Source organism: Prionailurus bengalensis, chromosome D3, assembly GCF_016509475.1.
Source record: "Prionailurus bengalensis isolate Pbe53 chromosome D3, Fcat_Pben_1.1_paternal_pri, whole genome shotgun sequence".
NCBI lineage: Eukaryota > Metazoa > Chordata > Mammalia > Carnivora > Felidae > Prionailurus > Prionailurus bengalensis.
In genome coordinates, this window is record NC_057356.1 from 24,171,243 (window position 1) to 24,185,158 (window position 13,916).

Sequence of the window (13,916 nt, forward strand, 5' to 3'; positions counted from 1 at the left end):
AGAGGATTTAAAACACAGGATTTTCTCCACTCTTACCCTCAGGAGTCCTCTTTTTTGCTTCTTTGACCAGATGGAAGAGACTTTTTTTGGAGTGTTTTCTGTTTGAATCCAATGAGTACTTCCTTATTTTGAGCTGCTTTTGAATCCAAGCCAGGTAATACCAGATGGGAAGGATAAACAAAACAAAATGGAAAACCCATTGCTGGTTTGGTACTACTTTGAATTCTGGACTCTTTCCTTAATTCATCAGCTACCGTTTACCATTCAGAGTCCTCAGCTGTTCCATAAAGTCTTTCTAGGTTGTAGTTGTATTCAGTGGGAAATACTGGATGCTTACTCCATGTTGCCTAGAAATGGAACCCCCTTCTCTTTTGAAAAGATATAAAGTGTACAGTTACATTTTTGTAGTAAGTAAGTATTTGTAGTAAGTATCAAAAGTAAGTAAGTAAGTATTTGTAGTAAGTATCAAAAGGCAGACATTTTCCTTTTTTTTGTTTTTCATTGTGCTATGTGCTGCCTGAACACACATGCACCAATGTGGAAAGATTATATAACGTAGGAAGGGGAAAGATAGAGGCAGCGAAGTTTGTCATTTAGAAAAACACGAGTGAAATCCTGTGCAAGCCTTTTGAGGGCATGTATTCTTACTTTCAGCTCTGCTCTCACCCCTTGCTCATGTCACCTTCTTTATGTCCCTTTCCCGAATACCTACTCTTTTCTGGAGACTCCTCCTGTGAGCTAGCAGCCGAAGCCATTGACAAAGGTTAGGTTGCCTGTAGTGTTTGCAGTGCTTCTCAAATTTTGCTTTGCCAAACATCTCAAGTCAGAAGAGAGGGGTTCTTCCAGGGATTAGGACTGTCAGCAGAGTAGAGATGGGCATTTCTTTATGTTTTCCTTTTTAAGAAATTATGTGAGTTCTTCATTTTCTTCTAGAATTTCTCATATAAAAATAATTCCCCATTGATTGTTTTAAAAAAAAAAGTACCACTATGGGGCAGGATGCTGATAGTGGGGGAAGTCCTGAGTGTGTCAGAACAATGCTTATATGGGAATTCTTTGTAATTTTCATTCAATTTTGCAGTGAATCTACAACTGCTCTAAAAATAAAGGTCATTAATTTAAAAAATTCTCTCCCAGAAACTTCAAATAAATGTGACGTTTCAGGAGATGTGTTATGGCATTGTATAGCTTTGCCTTTCTCCATGGTAGAATGCTATGGACTCCCATTTAAGTTATAATTTTATGAGAAAAACAAGGGTTGATAGAAAAATTATGGAGTGAGTTACTGATGGTGGAGTTTCATGTGCTCACAGAAACCTTAGGTAGAACTCCTATATCCCAATACACAGCACTTATGGTAGTCATTTCTGTTAGGCTGCTTTCTGCAAGGAACGCATTCCCATTAATCTGGCATGGTTCAGGTATAGCTACATTATGGTAGGTGACATGCCAACTGTTGTTTTTTTTTTTTCCAATAAGTAGGTGAGAATTCAGTCTTTTTTAATTCCCACATCGTTAGCTTCACTGTTTTTCCACACCCACCATTCTCTCTGTCCACCACTGTTTTGTTTCCGTTTTGCTTCTGGTCTTAGCACATTCCCCAGGAGCAGGCTGTGTGTGTGAAGGCACACAAACTCTGTGTTCCAGGATTAATTGAGAATTGGTAGGGTAGGGGCATAGAACTCATGTGAAAGCCAGATGATTTCTTGGAGAATGTTCAGGAAATTCTCTGGTTTTCTTCTTGGCATGATTTTACACCCCTCCTATGCCACACCCATAGAGTGAAGGCACAAGATATGGAAAGTTCAGAACCATTGCTCTAAGGGACCTCAGACTTCTTTCACTGTTTATTTTTAAAGCTTAGAAGAGAAACTCCAGATGATGGTACACACGTTTTATAATCTGACATAAACATTAACATTGGGAGTCCCTCCAACACTAGAAAATGACACCTACTTAGTTATTTAACTCCTGGTTGTCATTTCATCTTTTCTTTAACTTCTTATCAGATCTCTAATTTATTTTTAAAATAGGATTTCCTTGTAATTTTTTTACCTTAACACTTTTGATACAATTAGTTAAAAATTAATTTGGGGAAATAGCTGATACAATATGAAACAATCAGGACTGAGAGACGATTTCCTTTAGAAATTGATATTAAATGAACCCAGAGCCGATGTTGGGGAGAAAAACAATTCACAGCTGCAGATTTGGTTAGAACATTATGTTTAGGCCATTTGGGCCTCTGACTCTGGGTTGCAAACTCAATAATGGTGTTTGCTAAAATAGCTTCCAATCTCTTGCATGTGCTTTCAGCATATAATCAGGCAGACTAGTAAAAAATAGAAGTGTAGTTTTCTGGAGAGATAGGAATGATTACTCCCAGCTGAGCAGGTAAAACATATTGCTACATGAAGAATGTGTTCTTTGCTGATTCTCAGGGTTTTCTTTATTTTTATTTTTACTTTTAATATAAAGTGTCAGCAGACAGAAGCAAGAGAAAATTCACTTGAAAATGTCAGAAAATAAAAGAAGCCTAGCAAATTGTATTGCAGGTAGAAATCCATTTCAGCCAGCAAACAAACAAGCATTGGCTGAGAAGCTTGCTGATGGCTCCTTTTGTTTCTTGATGATTTAAAGCCTCATGCTTGTAATCTAATTAACATCGAACTGAGTTGCAAGTACAGTGGCCTGTTTGGTTCAATAATAATACATTTATATGAAAGGTTAATGAAATGAATTTTTCCTCCATTCAATTCATTAAAAATTGTTCTACAATCAACGGTTGCTAATGGAATAGAGATTAAATATTCATGTTCATAAATTTTCTGTGTCATTTCTGATTTTCCTTCATTTCTGCCTCCATAGAGTGAATTTTGTGAGCATAAGAGTCCCAGACAAAAACCTTGATTTAGAGGTTAATTGCACACCATTAATTCTCTTATCAAAGAGGTAGTGTGGAATACTGGAAAGAGAAATAGTTTGGCAGTGGGTCTGTCTCGCTTTGTAACTGTGTGATTTGGGGCAAGTTTCATAACCACCTCTTTTGGGCAAAAGGTATTTATAGGAACTTCTTGCAAGATAGCATGAGGGTTAGTGATAAACTATGGAAAGCACCTAGCCCTGTGCGGGGTACAGGATTAGCAGTTCAACAAATAACCAGAAAAACTGGGGGGAAATAAAACCCCTACTTATATGCCGTAGAACTTAATGATGATTTACAGTGGCGGGACTGCTTATAGCAAGGCGGGGCTCTCATTAATTCTAAAATAGGTGTCAGGCTTGGGCCTTACAACACCTTGTAATTCTCATCAGTGTTATCAGTGTAAAGTCTCTGGAAGACTGTTTCATGTTTCTATAGATAGATTTTTTTGGTCATCTATTTTCTGCCACCTCTTTCTTCTTTTTCACCTGGGTCGATGGACCTTATTTAAACTGCATATGATGTTTTCCCAAATAATGAATTTACTAGAAAATTGAAGCTTACGCAATCAACTGCCAAAGTGTAAACGTTTTATTTTTTTGTGTGAGAGAGAATGAAAGTGAGTGAGAAGGAGTGGGAATGTGCGAGGGGCAGAGGAGAGGGAGAGAGACAATCTTAAGTAGGCTCCCCATGCGGGGCTCCATCTCATGGCTTTGAGGTCATGAGATCGAGATCTGAGCGAAAATCAAGAGTTGGATGCTTAACCAACTGAGCCACCCAGGCACCCCAAAGTGTGAACATTTTTAAAAACACTTACGATTTTAAAATTTCCTTCAAATGCATTTCCTACTTTACAGGCTTCTTAAACAGAAGATGCCAAGCATAACTATTTTCCTAGTGACTCAAGGTGATCATTATGATCACTTATTTTTGTTTTATGCCTAATTTTTATCAGTCCCTCACCCACTTCACTGAAGGTGATTTCTGATCAAAAGCTGGTGAATCAGGGGCGCCTGGGTGGCTCAGTCGGTTAAGCATCCGACTTGGGCTCAGGTCATGATGTCATGGTTTGTGGGTTCTAGCCCCATGTCAGGCTCTGTGCTGACAGAGCCTGGAGCCTCCCTTCAGATTCTGTGTCTCCCTTTCTTTCTGCCCCTCCCCTGCTCATGCTCCCTCTCTGTCTCTCAAAAATAAGTAATAAAAAAAAAGTTAAAAAAAAAAGATGGTGAAGCAGATGAGCCACTTGATTAAACAGCAAATACCAAATAAGAGGAAGGTTAGTGAGAAATTCAGTTCAACTTTTTAAAAAGTAGCTACTTGTGTTTTATATTTCTTGTGGTATCAGTCAGCAGTCATTGTTACAACACTTTGAGGTCATCATTATTATCTTCTCTATAAGTGGAAATGAAACATGAAGTTTGGTGAAGTTACATTAAGTGCCCTGGCCAAAGGCACACAGCTAAAAAGTAATCAGGATAGGATTCCAGAGAGCCTAATGAGTCCTTTCTCTTCCACCACAGGTGCCTTGGGAGTAAGGCACATAGCTCTCATTCAGAGCTTTAGTTCAGTAGTTATTAGTCTTGTTTAATATCTCCCCTTTCTTTTTTCTTTTTATTTTAGATAGAGCACGAGTGGGGAAAGGGACAGAGGGGGAGAGAGAGAGAATCTTAAGCAGGCAGAGCCCAATGTGAGGCTTGATTCCATGACCCAGAGATGGTGATCTGAGCTGAAATCAAGAGTCGGACGCTCAACCAATAGGCGACCCAGGTGCCCCTAATATCTCCCCTTTCAACTTTCAGTGCAGATTTGTCTTTGGAGGTCTGTTGCTAGAGGAGGACCTAATTTTAGAACTGCGTTGTCCAATGCAGTAGCCACTAGCCACTTGTAGCTATTTAAATTTAAAGTAATTGAAATGAAATAAAATTTAAACTTTAATTTCTTAGTCACTTTAGGCACATTTCAAGTGCTCAGTGGCCAAGTGTGGCTGGCTAGTGGCTACCATTATTAGATAGTACAGAGAACAGTTATATTACTGCAAGAAATTCTAGTATTCTCTCCCTTTGTCTAAGGGAAACTTACACAACAATATACATAACAAAATTAATGTGCATGTATGTATCCATATGGGTATCTATGATGTAAGATGGTGAAAACTAAGTAAGGATATGGGTCCTGTGCCTTCATTTTTATATATCACAGTTTTATGTGATATCATGTGTAATTTATATTATATGATTTTATGGTCGGTGATGTGTGCATATTTACATTTTGCTCATATGCATATCTTTTAGGTAATAGTCTTTTATTTTCCCATACAAAGCATTCCTGCAGAAGTATATAAAAGTCAAATATATAAAATATTAAGTAGGACAATACTAAACTAGAGATTGACAGGTTCAGTGAGTGGAAAGTGTTCATTCCTAGATAACTAAAAAATAAAATATCAAATCAGGCCTTTCCTTTCAAGAATCATTTTTACATAGTCTCTGGTTTTATTCTTTGCCATCACAACAAAACCGTACTTAGTTGTACCGTGTACATCCAGGGATGTGAAAGTTTTTCTGCTTTTGGCACCCTGTAATCATTTTCATTTTTCAACCAGTTGTGTTAAATTATAGATTAATTCAGCTGCCTTTTAAAAAGCTAGAATTGGCATTTCTATTTTCCTTATTTCTACTCATTTTTAAATAAAATAGTAAAGGAAAACTCAGTAAAATAATGACACAATTTATAAACATCGTTGAAAAAGGTGGTGATGATGTGGTAGCAGGTGGTATGATTGGCTAGAAAGTATATCACCATGTTATAGACTTATTTAATCTTGAGAAAATGTAAAAATGTTCAAATTCACACAGTGAAAGACAGATTAGGAATATTAGAGTATAACATGAGAAAGTACAGATTAAACTGAAGCAGAATATTTGTGAATGATTGAACTAAGTAATAGATTGTACATGTAAGCAAACACACTTAATTTTGTGTAGCATTATATATTACATGTATTTGTTCTATATTTTATGTCCTGAATATACACATGAACCTACATGCATAGTAATTTACCTTATCACTCATTTGAGCTGTGGGAGAGTAGGATGTTATGTTATTACTGAGTTCAGTGATGTTTTAGAATTGGAAACTAGGGGTGCCTGGGTGGCTCAGTCGGTTAAGCGTCTGGCTTCGGCTCAGGTTGTGATCTCACAGCTCATGAGTTTGAGCCCCACGTCAGGTTCTGTGCTGACAGCTTAGAGCCTGGAGCCTGCTTTGGCTTCTCTGTCTCCCTCTCTCTCTGCCCCTCCCCTGCTCACACTCTGTCTCTCTCTCTTTCAAAAATAAATAAACATTAAAAAAAAAAAAGAAAAGAAAAAGAAAAAAAAATAGAATTGGAAACCAGAAATGGAATGTTGGAAGTAAAGGCTTACGGTCAAACTCCAGGGGTGCTTGAGGGGTGAATAACTTATTGTTTCCCATGTTTAGTTTTTGAGTATTTGTACTTTAACTCTGTTTTAGTCCATCTGGACTGCTATAACAAAATACCATAGACTGGGTGGCTTAAACAACAAACATTTATTGCTTGCTTGGAAGTCCAAGATCAAGGTGACGTCAGGTGTCCAGTAAGGGCCCACTTCCTGGTTAATAGCTGGCCGTTTCCTTGCTGTGTTCTTACATGGCAGAAGGGGTACCGAGTTCTGGGATCTCTTTTATAAGGATGCTTGCTAATCACGTTCATGGGGGGCTCCACTCACATGACCTAATCACTTCCCTAAAACTCCATCTCCAAATATCATCACCATGGGGATTAGGTTTCAACATAGCAATATGGAGGGACACAAACATTGAGTCCATTGCAAACTCTCTGAGATGAGAGGAACGGCCACATAATAAAAAAGCAAGTATCAACAGTTTTAAAAACAGGGCATAAAGACTTTGGTCATTAGTTACATTTTTTTCATTATTGCTAAAATATTACAAGCCCTTACTATTAGTAAGTGGTTACTGAAGGTAGCAGTCAAGATATTTAGAGCTTTTCGGGGCGCCTGGGTGGCGCAGTCGGTTAAGCGTCCGACTTCAACCAGGTCACGATCTCGCGGTCCGTGAGTTTGAGCCCCGCGTCAGGCTCTGGGCTGATGGCTCAGAGCCTGGAGCCTCTTTCCGATTCTGTGTCTCCCTCTCTCTCTGCCCCTCCCCCGTTCATGCTCTGTCTCTCTCTGTCCCAAAAATAAATAAAAACGTTGAAAAAAAATTAAAAAAAAAAAAAGATATTTAGAGCTTTTCATATTCTTCCTCTCTAGACTGTGCATTGCTTGAAGGTAGGAGCCCTGACTGCTTCTTTGTATTTGTGGTACACATCGCAGTGCCTAATGCTATATATTTTTAGGGAATTTAATGGAAGGAAGGAAGCATGGAAACTTATTCTGGTAACCCAACTGTATTTTTATTATTTGTGAGATCATTTAGTGGCATGTGTGGACTGATCATTGAGGGTTCTTTGTGATGAACAACAAGAAATGAATGAGTGCCAACACTTGAAACTCTAGGCATCCCACTTTTAGTCCCTTGTGTTCACCAACTCCCTCCAAATGTCTCTTCTTAGCTAAAGCCTCAGGTTAAAACCATTGTTCTCAGGTATAGGTGCTCTCGGTAGTGAATCCACATTGCCCTTCCTTTTCCATCTGCTGCATTGCCCTTCCTTTTCCATCTGCTGGCCAGAATGTGGTGTATGTGAGGGGGTTGTTGAGACATCAAGTGTTCGACCTGGCTTCCTGGGCCCCACCTTCCCTCGCTGCTGCCCATATACTGTCTCTACTCAATCTCAAATGATAAAAATTTGCCCCTTTCCCAGATGAAGCAGCTTCCTGTGAAATCTGTGATGGTAAGAGAAAAAGTAGTAGCAGGGACCAGTAGGGAAGAAGCAGATGGGCTACAGCAGATCACATGAGTTTTCTTGAAGCTGTGGGAAATCCTGTGGATCTCAGCACATCTTGACCTTTGCTTTGAAAAAGACTGGCATAGGATCCTGTGGGTGGCCGCTACATCTCCCAAGACCTGATAATACTGATTTGTTTTAGTCAGGTGGTTCAAATTTTGTCTGGGAGCAGTGGGTTCCCAGTTGCAGACTGTCTTTTAGGGAACAAGGAGAGAAGTGAATGAAGCATTGATAGGAATTGAATGATATTGAACAATAAAATATTTAAAATATTTATTGGACTCCCTTATATTCTGTTGGTCTGTAATTATGTGTTCTTTTTGTCGTTCTTTTCTCATTAACTAATAATCAGAATAGCTAATTTTATTGTGTACTTACTCTGTGTCAGGCACACTGCGAAATTCTTTTTATTCAATCACAGTAACCCACAGTCTATCTTATCATCATCAAGTGAACTCCATAGTAGCATTTCTCTCACAAAAGTATAGAGAACTAATTTTTATTCAGCAGCTATTTGTACATACAATGAATATATGAACATATGTACCTGCAATGAATATCGTATAGAAAAAAGTTGGGGGAGTCCAACAAATCTATGAGTTTGGACTAATTGTGCTTATGTCTTGACAGGGATACAACTTTTAAGCTTTTCACTGAGGAAATCTTATAAAGTTGAGTTGGGGATTCTGGAGGGGCATAAGAGAGACCTTTAAGTCTTCTCTCTTACATCTCTTTTCGAAACCTTCTAAAGAAAAGAAGCCAGGTTGTGGGCAGTATGGCCAAGTCATACTTTTTCTCATCTTATTTTTGAGTGCCCTAAGAAAACAAAGCATGCATACTCTTCTTTTTTGTAACTACTGTGTAAAACTTGAGACCATAACTTACATTTAACACTGGACTTTGCTTACCTACACAGAATAGATAAATGATTTCATTGTCTGACAGGGAAATCGGTTGTTCTTTCGGTGAAGTAATGAATGATAATGTTTTGTTTTAAATATACAAGAAGCTATCAGAATTCATCGAGACTGCTGTAGGATTTTTGTGTGTTTTTCTCCCCCCAACTTCACTGAAATAACAGCACTATAAGTTTAAGGTGTACAAAGCATGATTTGATTTACAGGTATTGTAACTGTAATTGAAATGATTACCATAATAGATTTTTGTTTCTTAAAATATATACCTGAAATCAATAACCACAGAGATTTTTATCTCTTTCCATAAATAATTATAATTTACAGGTATTTGGCATATATACATGTATATATATTATATAAATAAGTATACTTATTTTAGTTTACATTTTCTTTTTTTTTTTTTTAAGATTTTTTTTTTTCAACGTTTATTTATTTTTGGGACAGAGAGAGACAGAGCATGAACGGGGGAGGGGCAGAGAGAGAGGGAGACACAGAATCGGAAACAGGCTCCAGGCTCTGAGCCATCAGCCCAGAGCCTGACGCGGGGCTCAAACTCACGGACCGCGAGATCGTGACCTGGCTGAAGTCGGATGCTTAACCAACTGCGCCACCCAGGCGCCCCTAGTTTACATTTTCTACAAATGCTGCATTAAAGCTAAACTATAGCTGTTTTTATTTGGAATATTCATTGCATGTACATATATTCATTGCATGTACAAATAGCTGCTGAATAAAAATTAGTTCTCTATACTTTTGTGACAGAAATGCCACTATGGAGTTCACTTGATGATGATAAGACATAGACTGTGGGTTACTGTGATTGAATAAAAAGAATTTCACACAGTGTACCTAACACAGAGAAAGTACACAATAAAATTAACTATTCTGATTATTAGTTAATGAGAAAAGAACCACAAAAAGAATACATAATTACCAACAGAATGCAAGGGGAGTCCAATAAATATTTTAAATATTTTATTATTCAATATAATATTATTCAATTCCTATATGTTATATATTGCCTGTTGGATTCTAGAAATCACCTAAAATGTGACGTGCAAAGTGTAGTGAAAAATATCTATAAACACATTAAAGATTAAAACAGTGGCTGAGTCCATTGAAAGGAAATGATCTTATGAATTAGTAATGAAGGTGCATTTACAGGTTATTGTCGTACTAGGGTCTGAGTTTTAACAGCTGCTGGTAGTTTAAACTAATAGGACTCTGAATAGCCCATAATTGAGGATTCATTCTGTTTATGGATTGTTTCTTAATAGAAACACTTAATAGTATTACCTGTCTTAAATTACTTCAAAGAGTAGTTATAAAAATGAAATGAGATAAGGCAAGTACGTATGTTTTATAAACATGATAAGTGCGAGAGATCTCAGTGTGTATGTAATATACAAAATTATAAAATTATGTATTAAGTTTATTGAGTGATAGTTTTAGGAGTTGTTTGAAGCTTCATTTAGATCCCATGAATATAATTAGTGACAATTTCAAAGTGTATTGGACTGAAAGAGTTAAATTTGTGTTACAAACATATAATATTAGAAGAGTATTTAAGTTAAATAGGAGGCCAGGTATTTTAGAAACAGATGCCATATAGGCCATGAATATATTAATGTCATTTAGAACATGTTTTTAAGTTTATTTATTTTGAGAGAGAAAAAGAGAAAACGCAACTTGGGGAGGGGCAGAGAAAGAGGGAGAGAAAAAGAATCCCGAGCAGGCTCCACACTGTCAGCACAGAGCCCGATACGAGGCTTGAACTCACGAACTGTGAGATTGTGACCTGAGCCGAAGTTGGATGCTTAACTGACTGAGCCACCGAGGTGCCCTAATTTTTTTTTTAATGTTTTTATTAATTTTTGAGTGAGAGCATGAGTAGGGGAAGGGCCAAGAGAGAGGAGGACAGAGGATCTGAAGCAGGCTCTGTGACCTGAGCCGAAATCAGACACTCAACTGACTGAGTCCCCTAGGTGAGCCATTAATGTCATTTTTATGTATCATTTAATCAGGTACAAGGTCCTTACCTGGTTATATACTAGTAACATTTTGCTTCTTTACTTCTTTTGACTCTGTGTGCTTGAAAACAAACTGCATGTTCTTAAGACTATTCTAAAATTTAAATATTTTATTAATTTTCTGGCCCTTTTTGCAATTAGCTGGAAGGAAGGATGTTTTCTTCTAATCAGAATTGATAATACTAGTTTTTCAAACTAATCCAATTAAAGAACACAAAGGCCAGTAATCTTATTTTGTTTCTAAGCAAAGCATACATAGATAACAGCTTTTAAATATTATGTCTGAAACACCACATTAAATGTAGCTATATTATAGCACTCATTATTAAAATTATCTTAATAACCATCACACATTGATTTTTCCCTTTAATTATAGAAAAGAGGAAAATTTGAAATAATCAGAATTTGAGTGTCTCTCATTTATCTTGCACTGTACCAGATACTTTGGTGAGATGTAAAAAAATTTCCAAACACCTTGACTTTGAGGAGCTTAAAGGCGGGCTAAAATATATTTTAAAAATTATCAAAAAAACATTAAAAGGGATTTGTAAATAAATGCCAAAGAATGTGATAAAATTAATAAATGTTTTAGAAGTGACAAGAGTGAAAGTTTAAAAAATTTTTTAAGTTTTTAAAATTTATTTCAGTGATCTCTACACCCCACGTGGGGCTTGAACTTATGACCCCAAGATCAAGAGTCGCATGCTGTGGGTGCCTGAGTGGCTCAGTCGGTTAAGTGTCCGACTTTGGCTCAGGTCATGATCTCACGGTTTGTGGGTTCGAGCCTTCAGATTCTGTTTCCCTCTCTGTCTGCCCCTCTCCCACTCAGGCTTGCTCAAGTGCATGCGCGCACTCTATTTCTCTCTCTCTCTCAAAAAGAAATAAACATTAAAAAAAAACTTTGTTAGGGGCGCCTGGGTGGCGCAGTCGGTTAAGCGTCCGACTTCAGCCAGGTCACGATCTCGCGGTCCGTGAGTTTGAGCCCCGCGTCAGGCTCTGGGCTGATGGCTCAGAGCCTGGAGCCTGTTTCCGATTCTGTGTCTCCCTCTCTCTCTGCCCCTCCCCCGTTCATGCTCTGTCTCTCTCTGTCCCAAAAAATAAATAAACGTTGAAAAAAAAAAATTAAAAAAAAAACTTTGTTAAAAAAAAAAAGAGTTGCATGCTCTTCCACCTGAGCCAGCCAGAAGCCCCAAAGAGTGAAAGTTTTAATATCATTTCCTTGAAAGAAGTATGCTAACATTTTATTATGCTGGAAGAAATCAGAATTGATTTCAAACTATTTAGTAGGTTTTTGAACCACGATGATGTCAGTTTTAGGTCTGCTGACCAGGTTTTCTAATAATCACCATCAGCCTTCTTGGAGCATAGTATATAAGTAAAATGCGCATTATCTTTTCTTTCTTCCCAGGCATACTTCCGACAGGGTGTTGCCCTCCAGTACCTCGGACGTCATGCCGATGCCCTGGCAGCCTTTGCATCTGGACTGGCTCAGGACCCCAAGAGTCTCCAGCTTCTGGTGGGGATGGTAGAAGCGGCCATGAAATCTCCCATGAGAGGTAAATATGATGAAAGTGTTTGGTCTGACACTAATTTAAAGTAGGACATTCCTAGCCTTTGAAGACTTTGGACATTGAGAATTGGTAGGTTATTGCTTTGGCCAAGATTGGATATTTTACACAAAGGAAGATCAAGAATCACTGTCCATGGCTGGTGTTAATGAGGCAGAACAGGATGGTGGTAAGAACACTCGTGCAGAAGCTTATGGACCTGGATTATATTTTCAAATTTTTCATAAACTAACTTTATGACTAGGGTGAGTGAATTAACTTTTCTGGATTTCAGGGTTATCCAAAGAATACTTTTTTAAAAAATAGTTCTGAGATTTCGTACCTCTAAATCACAACACCTCTAGTAGTAAATTGATTTGCTTAGTTGGACCAATATGCCATCTAGAAATAAATGAGAGAAGATATTAGATATTCTAACATTGCATAAAAGGAAATAACGGATCTAACTGTAGGCTATGTCTAACGTTTTTCAGAGGAACATGAAAAAACTATGTTGAATTAAAAGGAAAGAGAAAAGACAGACACTAGTTTACATGGTTTTCTCCTGTTGTTACTTCTGTTTTATACCAATTGGTATTCTGGAAAAACAGTGGATTGGAACCAGTATCAAAGGTTGGAGGAGTTCTAAGGCCCCAAACCGATTGACTTCACTCTGAGAAACATGGATTTTTGCTGAATGAGCTCTTGGACAGATTAGGCTGAAAGGGTACACCAATAGTCATCTTTGCAGTGATAGATACACTGAGGCAGATTGGTGGCAAATAGTAGACAGCGAATAATATTCCATATTAGATTATGTCAGGCAGAACTTTATTTTGTCTCTGAAATGGTACGTTTCTGAATGAACCTAAAATTTTTGATGGCAGTGTCATTAGACATCTAGTTTTGAAAATGTTTATGGCATTATATAGTTTTAATATACTGGCTCATACACTATTTGACTCAAAATAAAAGCTAAGTAAAAGTTTGATGAACTAAATGGTACTCCGTCTCTGGGCAATTCATAGCTATAAAAAATGTTTTCCTGAAAGTTGAATATTTCATGTTTTAGAAAAAAAGTGATAAGGAAATCTCTCCTCATGTGATTTTATAACCCCATACAAAGCTGAGTCTTAGCTTGTAGGAACCTAATGGCTTCTCCCACTGGGGGACCTGCTGTTAATAAACTCTGACTTAGAACAGATGCGCTTTGGAGCTCCAGGGCTTGGGGCGGGTGGGGGAAGTGGACAACAACAACAAAAATCAATCTGTCTCTCCTTGCCATTTTCTGGCATTTTCTCATTCTCTCCCTACATCCTTCTGCAAGTAATTTACATGGAATATATATACATTTACAGGGGATATATATACATATATATACATTTACATGGAATATATATATGTATATAGATATAGTTCTTGAAGATATCACTTCTTTATTCTGAGGTGTTTCTGCTGCTGCCTTAGAATATTGGAGTGAATGTGTTGAGATCAGCAGAATCATACTTACCATTTTGCCTTTGAAGCAATTTGTTTAGATAAATGTAAGAAAACCTTCCTGCACTTCCAGAAAGA

General features: G+C 37.6%; 1 protein-coding gene across 4 annotated transcripts in view; it reads left to right on the top strand.

Moving 5' to 3' along the window:
• Positions 1 to 13,916, top strand: part of TTC28 (tetratricopeptide repeat domain 28) — a 636,432-nt gene that overhangs the window by 308,875 nt on the left and 313,641 nt on the right. For all 4 annotated transcript variants that reach the window (XM_043558040.1, XM_043558041.1, XM_043558042.1 and 1 more), the window contains one exon: positions 12,203 to 12,350. In XM_043558040.1, the coding sequence (XP_043413975.1) occupies positions 12,203 to 12,350 (148 nt within the window). The remainder of the gene's footprint in view (positions 1 to 12,202; positions 12,351 to 13,916) is intronic.